The sequence below is a fragment of the Daktulosphaira vitifoliae genome, unplaced genomic scaffold, assembly GCF_025091365.1.
Source record: "Daktulosphaira vitifoliae isolate Bord-2020 unplaced genomic scaffold, ASM2509136v1 Scaffold_1, whole genome shotgun sequence".
NCBI classification, from domain to species: domain Eukaryota; kingdom Metazoa; phylum Arthropoda; class Insecta; order Hemiptera; family Phylloxeridae; genus Daktulosphaira; species Daktulosphaira vitifoliae.
The window spans coordinates 60,364,396-60,382,966 of record NW_026099572.1 but is presented as its reverse complement, the minus strand read 5'-3'; the positions used below and the strand labels follow the sequence as shown (position 1 = coordinate 60,382,966).

The 18,571-nt window shown below is 27.1% G+C and overlaps 1 protein-coding gene across 21 annotated transcripts in view; it reads right to left on the bottom strand.

The window, feature by feature from the left end:
- The window catches only part of LOC126894396 (uncharacterized), a 350,657-nt gene that overhangs the window by 315,250 nt on the left and 16,836 nt on the right, over positions 1-18,571 (bottom strand). For 2 of the 21 annotated variants that reach the window (XM_050665377.1, XM_050665380.1), the window contains one exon: positions 5,669-5,847. The exons of the other annotated variants lie outside the window; for them this stretch is intronic. In XM_050665377.1, coding sequence (XP_050521334.1) covers positions 5,669-5,847 — 179 coding nt within the window. The remainder of the gene's footprint in view (positions 1-5,668; positions 5,848-18,571) is intronic. 21 annotated transcript variants of the gene reach the window in all.

Genomic DNA, 18,571 nt, shown 5'->3' with positions numbered 1-18,571 from the left:
TGTTTTAAGTGTGACGTGATCATTTAGAGATAGTAATACTGGAGTGTGGTCAGATGAAAGATCGCTTAGGTTGGAGATATTTCGATTGATATGGTTTGGTAAGTTGGTTATGAAGAAATCTAAGATATCAGGCTGCCTATTTTGATGGGTTGGCCAATATGTAGGATTAGGGGGAGAGAGGAAAGTTAGGTTTTTATTTTGTATGACATTATGTAGTATACGACCTCTGGTATTGATAATTCTAGAGCCCCATGAGGTGTGTTTGCAGTTAAAGTCGCCACCAATTAGAAAATTATTCCCAATGGAAAGAAGAAAGTTCGTAAGTTCGTTAGAGTTAAGTTTTGCTTGAGGAGGAAAGTATGCAGAAGAAATAGTCGTTGGAATGTGGTTTAAGATTATTTTTATATTAGTTGCTTGAATAGAGTTGCTCTGGTAAGACGGTAGAGTAGAGTGTTTGAGGTTTGATTTTATTATAATCGCTGAGCCTGCATGAGCGTTTCCACTTGGGTGATCGCAGTGGTATGTTATATATCCAGGAAGTTTGAATGAGGAGTTTGAGGTAAGATGTGCTTCACTGATAAGGATAATATCAACGTGAGAGAGCTGTAGGAAGGCTTTAAGTTCATTTTTTTGTTGGTTTAGACCATTGGCATTCCATAAGAGGATGGATATTGATTGTTGGATATTTAAGCTAGTTGGCATTTGATTGGGATAGGAGTTTAGTGATAACAGTGGTTAGTAAAGAGATTAAGGGATTAATCAATGATTTAAAGTCTTCCAGGAAAGACATTAGTTTGAGTGAAATTTGATCAGAGTTATCACCAATAGGTGTATGGGGAGTGATATTCGGATCTTTGGTTGCTTGAGCATATGATTTGGATTGAGAATACGAATTTGAAGTGGTGTTTACATAAATGGGCTGTACATTATTTGTATTATTTTGTTGAGAATGTGAAATTGTTTGAGTTTTCTTGGGATTACGAGATGATTGAATTTCTTTATGTTTGGGACAGCCTCGATAGTTTGCTGGGTGGTTACCCTGACAAAGCGCACACTTGGCGGGTTGGTCGGTGGGTTTTTGGCAGGAATCTGATAGGTGATGTTCGCCACATCGAACGCATTTGGGTGTATGATTGCAGTAAGCTTTTGTGTGGCCGTATTCTTGGCATCGAAGGCATTGGACTATGTGGCGTTTAACTCGAGGTTCTTCTATTTTAATTTTAGTGTAGCATAGGAATTCGATTTTGAAGATATCTTTATTGTTTATGGCTGGTTCTAGATCTACGAAGAATAATGGGAGCGGGACCTTAGTGTTATATTGTAGAACGTTTGTTACGTTTCTAGCGATGTGACCGAGATCAAGTAACTCTTTTTTGATATCATCAAGAGGGATTGTGTGATGTAGGTTTCTGATAACAATTCTAAAGGCTCGATCTTGTTTTGATTGATAAGTATGATAGTCCGCTTTGCTGGATTTTAGAAATTTTATTACTTCTCTGTACGAGTTTGGTGATGTAGTTAGGAGTTTAACTCCATTGGTGGAGCTCTTACAAGTGAATGGTTCGCCTTTTGTTAATAATTTAATTTGAGAGCAAAATGATTTGAAGTCATTTACTAAATTAATAAAGATTGGTGGAGGAGGTTTACTCTCTGAGTGTTCTAGAATGTCTCTATTAGGGTCGTTATCTTTGTTTTCAGAATAGTCATTGTTTTGATCATTGTTTGGTGGACTGAATAGAGAAAAGCGATTTGGCGTTACGAATTGTTTAGTTAATTTCGGGGATTGATTAGGTGAGTACTGACGTTTATGATTATTTTGAGTTTTCCAATCGTCGTTGGAGTTGGTTTCTGATGAAAAAGCTGATGAATCATTTGACACGCTCTGTATGCGTGACTTTTGGATAATGAGTGGAGATACAGTTTTATTATTTGTATTATTAGGCATTTTATAGGTAACGGCACTGATTAGGACCGTAGTGAGGTATCGCGTGTTGGTCAATAAAGCGTATAATGCGATAAGGCGTTAGTCCCGATCGCGGCGAGTCTTATATTTAGGTAAATTATACAATTATACATTACCCGACGGTACAAATACCGCGACGAGCGCTGGAAGCGATAACAATTCGATACAATACACTCGCTATCGAGAGCTGATAAAAGCGGAGCGCGTGACAATTAACGTGTGGACTGTACGACGTCTAAACACGAACTGATATCTTAAATTAAAGCTTATGTAATATACTTTATTATGAAAAAAAAAATTTCGGACTTTGTTTTATCTTCAGGATGAAAATGGCTACCAAATGCTATTTTTGTGTGAAAATTTTCGATTTTGTATTTTACATTTTTAACTTTATTATGCTATAACTTTTTAAAAAATGTATGGATCATTACAATTTTTTTATGAGAAGTAGTATTTATATAGATCTTTCATTCGACATACTTTTTTTTTAAATCGGACCATTTCCCTTAATACAGGGGGGATTCAAAACATAAAAATGCATATAGAAAGTAGAACTTTTTCAACTTAACTTTTGAAAGTGTTCCGGAAGGTCTGACACTTTTATATATATCTTAAATTAAAGCTAATGTAATATACTTTATAATGGTAAAAAAAAATTTCGGACTTTATTTTATCTTCATGGTGAAAACAGACATTAAACTTAATAAAAAAAATACGATTTTTGTAAAAAAATTCTTTTTTATATTTTTAACTTTATAATGCTATGACTTTTTGAAAGATGTATGGATCAATATAATTCTTTTTTATATAGATGTATGATGTCTTTACCTATCATTTGGTATATTTTATTTATAAATCTGACTTTTTACCTGCCTACAGGGGGGGATTCAAAATGACAACTTTTTCAACTTAAATTTTGAAAGTGTTCCGGAAAGTCTGATACTTTTCTATATATATTAAATTACTATATATATCTTAAATTAAAGCTAATGTAATATACTTTATCATGGAAAAAAAAAATTTCGGACTTTATTTTATCTTCAAGGTGAAAATGGCTACCAAATGCTATTATTGTGTGAAAATTCTCAATTTTATTTTTTACATTTTTAACTTTATAATGCTATAACTTATTGAAAAGTGTATTGATCAATATAATTTTTTTATGGGAAATACTATTTTTTAATAATCCCTTTTTCATTCGACATACTTTATCTTAATCAGGATATTAATAAGGAATATAAATATCTATTAAAATTCTATATTAAAATATATTTGTATTATTGACTTATAACATTTATAATTTATTGATAGAACTATTTTAAACAGACTATAAATAAAAATTATTTGAATAAAAATTTTATTCTTCATATAAAATTACATAGTAAGTATATTTTTATTGTTAAATTTAATAAAAAAATCATAAAAAATAGTATATTATTTATATAGAGATTGTAAATATATCAAACTATTCTTATTTGTAAACGTTACGAAGAACAGAATGCTGAAAAAAAAGATTTCAATAATATAATTAAAAATTAGTTTACTACTCGTCAAGTTTTTTAAAATATAAATTAGGATATTTATTTAAAAATTAAATTGATTCTCACATAAATTATATATTTACTATGGGACACATTTTTTTTAAAGATTATCTCTTTTACTATCGTATAAAATGTCTATTAATCAATGCTAATCTAGTTCTAGTGGATATCTTGATTGTCAACTTAATAAAGAATCCTAATTATCAATTTATATATCAATGGAATTTTATTATATTTTAGCACTTTGCTTATTCAGTTCCTTGCACGCGCGATTGCTAATAAAAAGTTCCGGTCATCGTGATTGTCGTTTACTTCTGATTAAATGTACAGAAGTTTATCTGTAACAGTCTTTTACTTGTTCTTATATAATTCAGTATGCTGGACAAAATATCAAATAATATTAGTAATATAGTTTTTGTATGGATTAAATGTTTTGGTGGGTTATTCATAGAATATTAACTCTTTATAAAAATATTGTATAGTGTAATATAAAAAGATACAAAATTTCATTTACTCGTGTATTACGTAGAGTAAAGCAACTATAATGTCAAAATGACCATAAACAGATAATTATATCTTTAATATTATTTGATTATATTAATCATAATATCATTATCATAAATAGATAGAATATTGTGAAAATATCATGATAAACTAAGTAGTATTATTTTATTTAAGCGACACACTAGATAATTTGTCCTCTGCATGCTTTATTTTAAAATACTTATGGTTACCCATAAATTTATATTTTAAATATGTAATATAACTATATGTTTAAAATATGAACAATATTAAATTGCAAAAAATATTTTAATTATATAAATTCATGAAAACAATAATAAAAATATAACATACTAATACATAATTCTGTAACTTTGAGAGGATTTGTTTTTTCACGGTGCACCAAATGGAATAATAACTTATAGAGATTTATTTTCCTTAAGGCGCGTGTTCAAATTTAATATTCAAAAAACCCTTATTTATTTATTTTGGAGGTTTTGTAAGTTTAATTATTCAGAAACATTTTAACAACAAACGATTTTAAACATAAAACTCAACATATTTTTCAAAAAAAAAAAAACTACCATAGAATTTGATACAACACTAGTGCTCTGGAAAGTTTTTTGTAGAAAGTTACTGCCGTTGTTACTACCATTGCCGACAAGAACTTTCTCGTGTACACAGAAATGTATAAATGATTTGTCTTTTTCCTCTGAATTTCGATGTTAAATATTCTTCAGTCACAAAAAAACAATCTACAAATAACTTTTGAATCAGTATTTAGGTTTTTGTAGTTATTAGGATTGTTGTACCAAAGCGAAGAGAGTAGTACATTTCATAAATGCCTAAAGATAAAATTAAACATACCTGCCCTTTATTTCCAGTTGTATTATTTAAGTGTTAATAATTTTCAAAATACTGGTTCAAAAGTTGATATCGATCAATTACTTTCTTAATTAGATCATCTTTTTAATTATAAGCAAGTCATAAATTCCTTTTAAAAAATATAAATATAATATAATTTAAAGAAGAAAGAGAGGTAGGGTATATTATATTTTTTATGTTATTTTTTATTCATAGAAAACAATTAATTTATAAAAAGAAAAAATTATATTTTATTTAATAATTTTGAAGATATTGCGTGAGACAATGACAAAATACAAAGTGAATCACTCTGTATATTTAGTTTTTGAACAATTAAGTGGTTAATAACAAAAGAATCATTTTGTATTTTTTTTTAATAGCGTTAGAAAATCTTTCATATTTATACTAAAGTTGAAAATCAAAAAATGTTATAGAAATACAAATTATTAAAAAGTCATATTAATGCATAATTATTTATAGTCCTTCAACAAATAAAAAAATTTCAAGAACCCATTATAATAAATAATTAAATACATAATGAAGCTATATAAATCATAAACACATTTAAAGAATTGAATAGACTAGTAATGAATAATAATATTAAAGTTAATAAGACTTTATAAATCTGAGGTATTACTGTAATGCATTAAAATACTCTGTTTCAGAGATTACTACTAATTCCTAAAATTCTAGGTTTAAAAACTTATTTTTAAGAATTATCAAAAAGAAGATAATCTTTTATGTATTCCGGTCTGTTTTTAGATTGATTATCTGGATTTGCACATGAGACAGATTCCACCTGTTGATTTGTAGTTTCACTTCTTGTTACAATATCTGTGTAAAGATTGTTGACCATATCTTCTACGTCAAATGCAAAATTATCATTTTTATCTATCTTGATCTGTGATTCTGTTTGAATATCCGTTTTATTATTTTGGCTATATAAATTTGTATAACTGCTTTGGTTGCAAATGTATTCTGTAAAAATTAAACAATGAATTGTAATATGAAAATGTTTTTATTTGTGTATACATACTATTTATTACAAAGCTCTTTAATATTCATAATATAGTTAAAAGTATTAACCAGTATGTGGGAATATCATTAGACCTATAAAATGTATTATTATTCAAACCCGATATGATATTCAAAAAATCATTATTTGACCATGTACCAAATGGTATCAATATTTTACATGTGAGTGATAACTAACTACATAACGCATAATTCTAAATTTAATAGGTCACAAGCATAACGCTATAATGCAATTTCTTCTAATGAATAATCATAAGTGATATCACAATCAAATATTCAGCAGTCACAATAAGCTTATCTAACCTTAAAAATATTGAACTTTTAACCATTTTTTAGTTCAACTGGCAAGTTTGATATTGATATAATTAAATAAATAATTTTACGAGGATTTAAAAAAATGATATTGATTAGATTGATATGTGGTAAGATACTTATATAATTACTTTTAACAGTAAAATTATGAGAAAAGCTAAAAATTTCGTTGAAATCACTATTATAGCTTCCATTCGAAGTTGAGAAGATATTAATTTTACTATAATTTTTTTGAATTAATATCAAAATAAATCTTCAATGAATATTATAGTCATTTTTATGTAAATCTTGATGTTAAAATAAATGATACAATTGAAATATTCAGAACTATATTCCATAAATTTATATCCTATAAATATTCTATGATTCAAAATTACTCTTTGCCTACTTTTATCAATGATGATGTGTTGTTAAATTCAAATTTGACCTATGTTATTATGGAATATATTTTAAATATGTTGATACTCGTTTTTTTCTAATAAGTAATAATTAAAAAAAATTCAGCACAGGGGGGTAGCGACACAGTAGTGATGTGACATAGTTGGGTCAAGTATGCCACCATCAAAGCTACACGATCTGCTTTTTCTTATTAATATCCTTATTATGATAAATATGTCAAATAAAAAAGGGATTCTTAAAAATATTATTTCTCTTATAAAAATTGTCTTGATCCATACACTTTTCAATAAATAATAGCATTATAAAGTTAAAAATGTAATAAATAAAATCAAGAATTTTCACACAAAAAATTGCATTTGTTAGCCATTTTCACCGTGAAGACAAATTAAAGTTCGAAAATTTTTTTTTCCATAATAAAGTATATTATATTAGATTTAATTTTAAATGTATATAAATATGTCAGACTTTATTAGGTCAGGTAAAGGGTCAAATGTATAAAAAAATATACTAAATAAAAGGTAAAAACATCATGCATCTATAAAAAAAAAATTATATTGATTTGGTTATTTTTAAAAATGTTATGGCAGTTTTATGTAAAAAAATTGAAAAAAATGGCAAAAATTAGCAATTTTTATATTTGTAATTTTTTTGGAGATTTCTACAATTTAAGGGGCACGAGGGAAATTATTTCAATATTCGAGAGTATCGTCTTCGACAAGATACGATTTGTGATCTTTTGACGTATCGTTGAAAGAAATCGGTTCGGTAAGAGCTGAGAAAAAGTGGTAACAGACACAAAAAAAAAACACATCTTAGTAAAACCAATACCTTCTAAGCTTTGCGTCGAAGCTAAATCACATCATAGCGATTTCAAAACTAACTGCAGATAATAGTGTATTTTTGACTATGATGAAAATACCTTGTAGACTAGTGTATTAATTTCTATTTAACAAAAATTATTTGCTGAAATATTGAACTCATCTAGTTGTTGCAAAAGTTTTATAATTTTAATTCGCGTTTGCTATAGATGTAACGAATTAAACTTTATAATTTTTTGTAATTTCTCCGTAAAAATTACAATAATATATTATAATTTATTATTGTATTTCAATAATTATTGAATGTCAATTTTATACTAAATTTAATTACTATAATTTGTATTTATTCATATAAAATATATGTATAAAACAAAAAAGGACTAATCGCGTTATAATTCAAGAAATTAGTTAATCATACTTTTAGAATAATACACCAGTTTCTTAAAATTAAATACTATTTACAGATTTGTATAAAACGTTTCTTATAATAGTAATTTTAATCACTGTTATGATCTATGATTAAATCTATATGATATCTGATATCATCCATTCTTGTCCTATATACAGAGTGATTTTTTTATCATAACCCACTCAATTACTTGCAGAATAATAATAATTTAAACATTTTTTTTTTTATTATTTTTAGTTACACATTATTCTTGAATTTTTAACTATGTAATACTTTTTAAGTTCATCCCTTATGCCTTGGAGGGGGGTCAACTTTGATTTTTTAAATGGTAACACATATTTTTAATTTAATAAAATGTTTGAGTTTTTAATTTAATAGTAAATGGCATTTGAATTTTTAATATAACTTTATTAGCTTATTAGATATTAACATTTAAAGTTTCAAAATTTTGAGTTAATATACATGTATAATACACATGGGATTGTAAATACAGGTAGCTAATTGGATTTTTATGACATTGCTGTCTCAGTCACGGATTGTTTATTATCAATTATGATTATCAATAGATATACTTTCTGTATTGTCAGTTAGTGTATTTATAAACTCATAACAATGTGCCTTACTACAATCGATAATAACAATGCTGTGTACCTGCTAATATCGATGTTATTAATAAATATTTTAATAAAACATCTCTTATAATTTAATACACATTTATGATTTTTTTTTGAAGAAGAAGAAAATTTTTAATTTATGAAATAAAACTGGGCGATTTAATGACATTAAATATATAAATAGTTATTTATATATAATTATCCCCGCAGGGGGATCCGCAAGGATCACGGCCCTATCAACCTTGCAGACCCTAGTTAATTCAGTGGGAGTAGCAACATGTACCACTGCTCTTAGCTGGTGATGGTTTTTGTTAGTTGGGATCGGTAGGCCTGGGTACACTTGCTTGCTAACAGCGTATTGGACCCCTAACCCAGCCATACAAGTAAGAGGGTTACTAAACTTTTACAGGGTAGTTAACCGAAATGTAAAGTGATTATTATGATCGTCTATAGTACCTGGCGCACTTTAGAGTATACAGCCTTATCACAGTAACGAATTCTGCTGTGATGAACCTTAATTCTCGACTACTGGTGTAGCTTGGTGGAATGCTCACCTATCTAAATTAAGAAAGAGTTCACGTAAGCTCTTAAATAAAGCAATTAAATCAGGTTTGGAAAAACACTTNTAAGCTCTTAAATAAAGCAATGAAATCAGGTTTGGAACAACACTGGGAATCCTATAAGGACGCCCAAAGGAACTACAAATCTGCATTGAAAAAGTCCAAAAGAGAAAGCTGGAAGAAGTTCTGTGGGGATATACAACAACTCCCTATAGCAACTAAACTTCTGCGATCACTAAGAAATGAACCAAACAAAACTGTCGAGGCAATACTAATGCCAAACAGAATGTTCACCAATAACGATAATGAAACATTATCACATTTGATGAACATGCATTTTCCTGACTCTGGAATTAACAACAGAGAACAGGATCATGATGCACAGGACAAACGTGTGACCTGTGCTGATTGGAGACTAACCAGGAAAGTGATAATCCCAAGTGGAATAAGATGGGCAATAAAAGCCTTTGGCAGTTTTAAAGCTGCAGGCTGTGACGAAATTTTCCCTGCACTTCTGCAAGAAGGGTTAGAGATAATCGTCCCCCATCTCTGCAAAATATTTAGGGCATGCCATGTCTATGGTTATCAACCAGAAAACTAGCGTAAGGTTAGAGTGGTGTTTATACCCAAACCTAACCGCACTAAATATTATGAAGCAAAATCCTACAGACCTTACAGTCTTACTTCTTTTCTTCTTAAGACTACGGAGAAACTTATTGATAGGTACATCAAGGAGGTGCCTCTTAAGGAGAAACCTTTACATGAAAACCAACATGCGTATCAAACGGTGTATCAAAAGCGTGGGTATCTGGACACAACAGTGGCACTGGAAATAAAAATGCCGACTTTCTAGCCACGAAAGGAGCAAATAACACCTATGATGGACTAAAACCAGTGGTAGGACTCACTGAGCAAAGCGCTACCCAAGAATTTGTGCAGAGAACAACGCAGAAAAATCTGAAAGTACTTAGTAGTACCTAGACAATCTAAAATGTTTATCAAGACCCCTGGTTTACTGCTGAGTGATCTTAATAGCATGACTAGACATCAAATACGCATCTTGACTGGTCTACTGACAGGACATGGTCACCAACTTAAACATCTTAACGCAATGGGGGTATCGGAATCACCATTTTGCAGGAAGGGTGGAGTAGAAGAGGAACCTTGTTTCACATCATGTGCGAATGTGAAGCCTTGTCCACACTAAGAACAAACTACTTGAGCAAACCTTTTTCTAAAAAAAAACATATTAAAAAACTAAAACCTAGAGAGATACTTAATTTCGCCAGAAAGAAAGGACTCTTTGGTCATCTATAGAGATGACTTTATGGTTGGTATAATATATTAACACCTCGGTAAAACACTTAGTTGGGTAAACCGAATCAAGAAAAAAATAAGATTTTTTTGCTGGATTTAATAATATCATACGTATGACTTATATTTTCTTCTATTTACCCAACAATTGTTTAAAATTTATTTACTATTTTCTTAACTGATGTCAATGTATTATTTTTATTTAAAGAAAGTAATTCTTTCTCTATCAGTTTTTCTCACTGTTTATCAAATGACAATTTAATTTCTTTATTGTATGACCATGAGTAGATTCAAAATTTACACAATATAACTGTTTATTAATATTATTACAGTCTCTCAATTGTCGTATTTTAATTATATTCTCAGGTTCTAATATATTTTTTTGATATTGTCATTTAAATAATATTTTCATGGTCGATAATATCGTGTATGTTACCAAAACTAGTACCATTTGATAAGAAATCATTATCATTAACCAGTTATTATTCAAAATATCTTCACTCATATTAATATTATTTTAAAGATCATTTATAAAGTCTATTTTGTTCTTTAAAAAAAATACTTCTATAAATGATAATTTAATTTCCATTAGAGAAAAATAATATTGTATTGTATTGTAGTATTAGTATTGTCAGATTATCCAATAAAAATACTGAATATTGTATCATGGAAGAGGTGTGGTCGCTCTCCACAGAAACGCAAAAAAAATTAGAAAATATCAAATATTTTTGTATTAAAATTTTTTGTAGAATGAGAGAAAATTATTTTAGATCTCCGCGAATTTCTGTTTTTATTATTACTATAATGTGTACTAAATTTTAAAAAAAAGTTGAAATATAACTCATGAATATATTTCATTTCATATCATCAATGTTGTTAATTATTATTTTAAATACTTGGTATATGAAAAATTACGTTAACTCCTTTTGATCTACAAGTGAGCTATACAAGGCGCTATATATATTAAAATTAGCACAATTGCTACTGAACAAAGTAAACAATAAAAAGTGGAAGAAGTTTAAATAAATTAGCTAAACCAAAATCAAAAAATTTAATACATTGATATAAAACCAAAAAATAATACTATCATAAAAATAAAATAGTATTACATTTTTAAAGTTAAATTTAATAAAAAAATCAAAACCAAATAATTCACTTTTTATATACAGATTGTAAATATATTGAACATTTATTATTTGAAAAATATCATGAATATTACATTTTTGAAAAAAGAGTTTTTACTAATAAAATAAAAATTAGTTTACTACTCGTTAAGTTTTTTAATAATATTAATTTAAAATTTAAATTAATCTCACATAAAATATATATTTATCTTAGTACATATGTTTTCTTAAGCCTATCTCATTTAATATCGTTTTAAATCGATATTAATCAATGCTAATCTAGTCCGATGTTTTGTTAGATTGTTAACAATTGTCGACAATGATTACAAAATGTGATGGTTAACTTATCAAAGAATAATAATTATATCGATTTATATGTCAACATATTTTGATTTTATTTTAGTGGTTTGTTTATTGAATTCCTTAAAGCATGCGATTCTTAATAGAAAGTACTGGTCGTTGTGATTTATGATTGTCATTTACTTCCGATTCAATGTACAGATGTTAATTGTGTAACGTGTCTTTTCCTTGTTATTATATAATTATGTATGCTTGACAAAACATCAAATAATATTAGTAATTAATTTTTTGTATCGTTTAAATGTTTTGGTGAGTTATAAATAGTGTATAGAGTAATATAAAAAGAAACAGAATTTTATTTACTCGTGTATTACGTAAGGGTCAATCCATGCCAAATCATCCAGAAGTGGTTGCACGATCACCTCATATTTTTCTTAAATTTTCAGGGTTTATTATTTATGTTATAATTAGATTAAAACAATTTTTTTTTTTTTTTATGACCTTCCGATTTGTATAGCTATTTTAATGTAAAAAATGTTAAAAATAGCCAGAACGTTAAAAAACACACAGATTATTCAATATTAACTCAATCGACTTAAAATTTTAGGATTGACCTTATTATAACTTAAAATTAACATTAAAAAAAAAAAAAAAATTTATGTGAAATTTCAAACTTAAATGACTTTCTAAAAATGGTGCTTTTTTTGAGAAAATTGGCGTTTTTGAGCTCACCTAAAACCATTAAGAAGTAATTATTTTATATTGATTTTCAAATGTGGTATTCTATAATATATTATCTATGTTTCAACTAAATTTCAAATATTTAAAACAATTTTCTTGGGATTTAGAGGCCTACAAAGTTAGAAATTATATAAAAAGACACGTATTCTTGGTGCATTATCTCTGTTGGGAGACATAATTTCGAAAAATTTTTTTTAAAATTTTTTAGTTATATATCTGCTTAATACACCATAAAAATTTAAAGTTTGAGAAAAAAGTTTATCATGTAAAATTTAGCATTAGAAAATCAGTAAAAATCTGTTCAAAATCATGTAATATTTTACAATACAATTTAACTATTATATATATTATAATTATTTAATTCATTATTTTGGATACAAAATGTCGTAATATGCTCAATGCTTTGCATTACGCATCTTATAATTATTAATGAAAAATGTATAATCTGTATTTTAAATACCTTGTAAACAAACAAATAATTTCTCTGTCATAACAAATACGATGTTCAACACAATTTCTTATTATTTATATATATATGTCAATTTATCAATTGTTAAATATGTTATCTGAATATAATAATCATGTAATGTATAATTAATACAATAAACTAAAAAGATCACTAAAAGCGCTGACAACAATATCCCTGGATTGAGGGAACTATTATTTTACTATAAAAAGCACTGAAATCCTTTCAGTAAGAGAGAGTCAGGGAAAGACTCCAAAAGGAGGAGTGAAGACTCCAGACAGAGAATCAGGGAAAGACTCCAGAGAGACGAAAAAAAGAAGAAGTGACAGCGACCAAGAGAGTTCGTTTTCTCCGGATTGAAATAAGAATAAAAAAAAGTAACAATTATCAGTTACAGCCCTGTGTTGTTGTCGGCTGAATTTTACGCGTTTTATTTATATATGAAAAGAACTTGTTTTAATTATTTATCTTTTGACGAAGTGCGAATTAAATACTTCTAAACATATATAAACATATCGAGATATTTATCAAATCATTTTACAGCAATTTGCAAGAATAAAAGAAGTAAGTAATTTTATGTTATCCCAATTATTTGGAGTTAATAAGTTTGAGTAAAGGATGACAAAGCAATAGATCATTTATTAAATTAATATTTTAAAGTGTCAATTTTGACTGGTTGGTTAAAGAAATTATACATAATCACGTTATATGGTATTCGTGAACTGGCTCTGCTGTTTCGTTGCCTTAAAGATGTTTTAAAAAACCTAGCGTGATTTATACTGTATAAATTAGACTCTGGTATTCGTGGACTGGCTCTGCCGTCTCGTTGTCGAGGTATTCGTGAACTGGCTTCGCCGTTTCGTTGCCTCTTAGTTAGGACATTAGAAACTAACCAGACAAAAGTTTATTATACCTCTATAAGAGGAACTTAACATATATTTTTATATCTACTTGTCTTTGTCGTTCTAAACCCTCGAACCATGCGACCCCGATAGAGCCACAACATCAGGTTCTTACTATGCCCAAATATTCATCTATCATTTTCATTATTTATATTTTAACAACACCTTTTTTGCTTTTATTTTTTTGAATTATAACAAAAATAAAAAATAAATAATTTTGGTTTTATTCTTTGCAGTTAGAATATTGTATCTTCATAAATATCAGTTAATGATGACACAGATTAATAAAGTTTTTTTTATTTTTGTATTGACTCGAAGCACCGTCACTAAAATAATGAATTTTTTTTACAAATGGAGCTGTTAATCTAATGTCTTGTATAAGGTGATTTTGAAATGTATGTACAGCAACGGTATTATGTTTCATGTGATCAGTAATTATGCATATACATCGACACTTAATTATATTTTCTATTTTATAATAATAAACAAAGGGATGAAGAGTAGCTTGTTTATTAACCCAGTGGAAGCTTTGAATTTCATTCTGTACAACAAAATTATAATTTTCTGAAAAATCTGCCAGAGCAATACACTCATTGAATTCTAATGTTTCTTTTTTTAGTTTTAAAAAATTTGATTGGATCTTAGAAATATAATGGTGCTTTTTTAGTTTAATAATTTTATTAATTAAAGTTTCAATAAAATCTTCTGTACATTCTATATTTGTTACTAATTCTGCCCGATCAGTACTTACCAATTGTTTAAAAACAATGTTTTCTGGCCCGTCATCAAGCTCTTTAGAAATAATTTCTTTTAAGTATTCATAGTTATTCGGACAATTGGAACATTCACTCATCATACAAAAATAATTATCCATATCACAAACTATTGATTTAAGCAAGTATACAAAATCGTATTTTAATGAAGATCCGTCAATCATAAGTTTAACATTTTGATGGTAAACACATACATACACAGTATGAGTACCTGAAGCACCAGCTAAAACACACCATTTTGGTTTCAACTCGCAAAATTTTGACCGCCCAATTTTAACGTTAGGATTTTTACTTTTAAATTCAACAAATAATTCATTTAAATTACATAAAAGTATTCGTTTTTGTTTAAATTCCTTAGTGTTATTTATTTTAATGGATACAAAATCTTTCTCCCCAGGACATACACGACTATACTCATCACCTTCATAAAAATTTTGAATAAGTTTAATTATTTCACAATTTAATACACGACCTGATTTTTTTGGAACATCTGGTAATATACCATACTTGTTGAGCAAATTTCTTGATAAACGAACTAAATACTCAGATGTATTAAATTGTATAGATACTTTTTCTCTAGACCAAGATTGCGGTAATGAACTTAGAATTTTAATTTTTTGATCTGTAGTTGATGATTTAAATTTTATTTTTAATTTTTCAATAAGAATTTCATAATCAGATTTATTGGTATTTGAACAACATGAAACACAGTTTTCTAAATCAAGTTTTAAACCTAATGATACTTGATCAGTTTTTTTTTGTATAGCCAAACTTCTTTTTTGAGGGTTAAGCCTTTTAATTTTCGATACCGGTGACAAGTTAAATGCTTTGAATATCATGTCAACTCTTTCAAGGTTTGATTCTTCAGGAACAAATGATTCATTATGACTTTCAGTTACATCTGATGAAAAATTAGAAGTTTGCTGATTAATAAATATATTCTTGTAGCAAGTAGGACACAGTGATTTGCCAGGAATTAATTCTAACACAAAATTCATAGGTTTTTTAAATGATATAATTGTATTTCACGTAAACCCTTTTTAACATTTTTTTTATGATTATTTAAAGGATTACAACAAGTTTGTCCATATAAATTATTAATTTATTTAAATATTTTATTTTGTGGTACTCACAAATGGTAGTTATATTTGTTTTGGTGCGTAAATTTAATAATAATTCTTCTTCTTCATTATAATGATCAGCAAGATTAATTAAATTTTTAGAAAAAGATCCATACACTGATTTATGACAATCTTCATTAAGAAAATTTCCGACGGAACATCTCATATTTGATGAAGTGTAAAAAACAATTTTATATAAAAAATAAGTTTAAAATAAATGTATTATATATGTAACAGTAGTGAAAAAATTCTCAAGAAACGTCTAGAAACATTGACGAATATCTCTGTGCAGTCTATACTGTGTACTTTTTAAACTATGTATAAATAGACTCGTTACGATAATAATAGACTTAATCGATAACAATGATATATCAGAATAAGACAAACAACGCCAAAGCATTAGATTTAAAATTCAAAATATCCACAATACAACCTATAAAACCTATACACAATTCTCACAGAAAAGTATATATGTAATAATTATAATATATAATAGTTCCATTGTATTGTAATATATTACATATACAGTAATATATAAAAAAAATTACAAAAATATGGTTTGAAAACAACAAAAAACTATCATTTTGAACAGCGCTTTTAGTGATCTTTTTAGTTTATTGTATTAATTATACATTACATGATTATTATACTCAGATAACATATTTAACAATTGATAAATTGACATATATATATAAATAATAAGAAATTGTGTTGAACATCGTATTTGTTATGACAGAGAAATTATTTGTTTGTTTACAAGGTATTTAAAATACAGATTATACATTTTTCATTAATAATTATAAGATGCGTAATGCAAAGCATTGAGCATATTACGACATTTTGTATCCAAAATAATGAATTAAATAATTATAATATATATAATAGTTAAATTGTATTGTAAAATATTACATGATTTTGAACAGATTTTTACTGATTTTCTAATGCTAAATTTTACATGATAAACTTTTTTCTCAAACTTTAAATTTTTATGGTGTATTAAGCAGATATATAACTAAAAAATTTTAAAAAAAATTTTTCGAAATTATGTCTCCCAACAGAGATAATGCACCAAGAATACGTGTCTTTTTATATAATTTCTAACTTTGTAGGCCTCTAAATCCCAAGAAAATTGTTTTAAATATTTGAAATTTAGTTGAAACATAGATAATATATTATAGAATACCACATTTGAAAATCAATATAAAATAATTACTTCTTAATGGTTTTAGGTGAGCTCAAAAACGCCAATTTTCTCAAAAAAAGCACCATTTTTAGAAAGTCATTTAAGTTTGAAATTTCACATAAATTTTTTTTTTTTTTTTAATGTTAATTTTAAGTTATAATAAGGTCAATCCTAAAATTTTAAGTCGATTGAGTTAATATTGAATAATCTGTGTGTTTTTTAACGTTCTGGCTATTTTTAACATTTTTTACATTGAAATAGCCATACAAATCGGAAGGTCATAAAAAAAAAAAAAATTGTTTTAATCTAATTATAACATAAATAATAAAACCTGAAAATTTAAGAAAAATATGAGGTGATCGTGCAACCTCTTCTGGATGATTTGGCATGGATTGACCCGTAGAGTAAAGCAAGTATAATGTCAAAATAATTATAAAGAAGTAGTTATTTCTTTAATATTATTTTATTATATTCATCATATATATTATCATAAAACGAGAGATTATTGTGAAAATGTTTTAACTTAGATCCACCAACAAAAATAATGCACCTAGAATACGTGTATTTTTATATATATTTTTAATCTAACTTGGTAAGCAACAAAATTCCATGAGAAGGGTTACAAATATAATTGTAATTGAAACTTCATTATACACTATACAATACTACATTTGAACAACATTATAAAATAATAACTTCATAATGGTTTTGGGTGAGTTCAAAAATGCCAATTATCACAAAAAAAAAAAACAGCAATTTTTTGAAAGACATTAAAGTTTAATCACATAATTTTTTTTCAAATTAACTTTAAGTTATAATAAGATTAAGTCTAAAATTGTAATTGATTAAGTCAATATTAAATAACCTGTGTGTTTTTTAACATTCAGGCTAATTTTATCATATTTTACTTAGAAATATCCATAAAAATGGGAAGGTCGTAAAAAAAACCCAGCACAGGGTGGTCGCGGCACAGTGGTGACGTGGCATAGTTGGATCAAGTATAATGATATCTGACAGTTATTAAAATCACTATCAAAAAAAAACGCTTCGATGCAAATCTTTAGATAGTGTTTAATTTTAAAAAATTGGTGGATAGCATTTGGTAGCCATTTTCACCGTGAAGATAAAATAAAGTCCGAAATTTTTAAGATAAAAATTTAAGATAAAAATAAAAGTGTCAGACTTTCCGGAACACTTTCAAAATTTAAGTTGAAAAAGTCAATTTTTTGTGAAAAAGTTGTCATTTTAAATCCCCCCCTGTGGGCAGGTAAAGGGTCAGATATAAAAAAAATATATACCAAATGATAGGTAAAGACATCATGCATCGATAAAAAAAAATTATATTGATTTGGTTATTTTTAAAAATGTTATGGCAGTTTTATGTAAAAAAAATTGAAAAAATTTCGAAAATTAGCGATTTTTAAATTCATAATTTTTTTGGAGGTTTCCCCTATTTACGGGGAATGAGGGAATTTTTTTTAATTTTTGAGGGTAATGTCTTCGACTAGATACAATTTGTGATCTTTTGACGTATCATTGAAAGAAATCGGTTCGGTGAGAGCTGAGAAAAAGTGGTAACAGACACAAAAAAAACAAATCTTAGTAAAACCAATATCTTCTCAGCTTCGCAT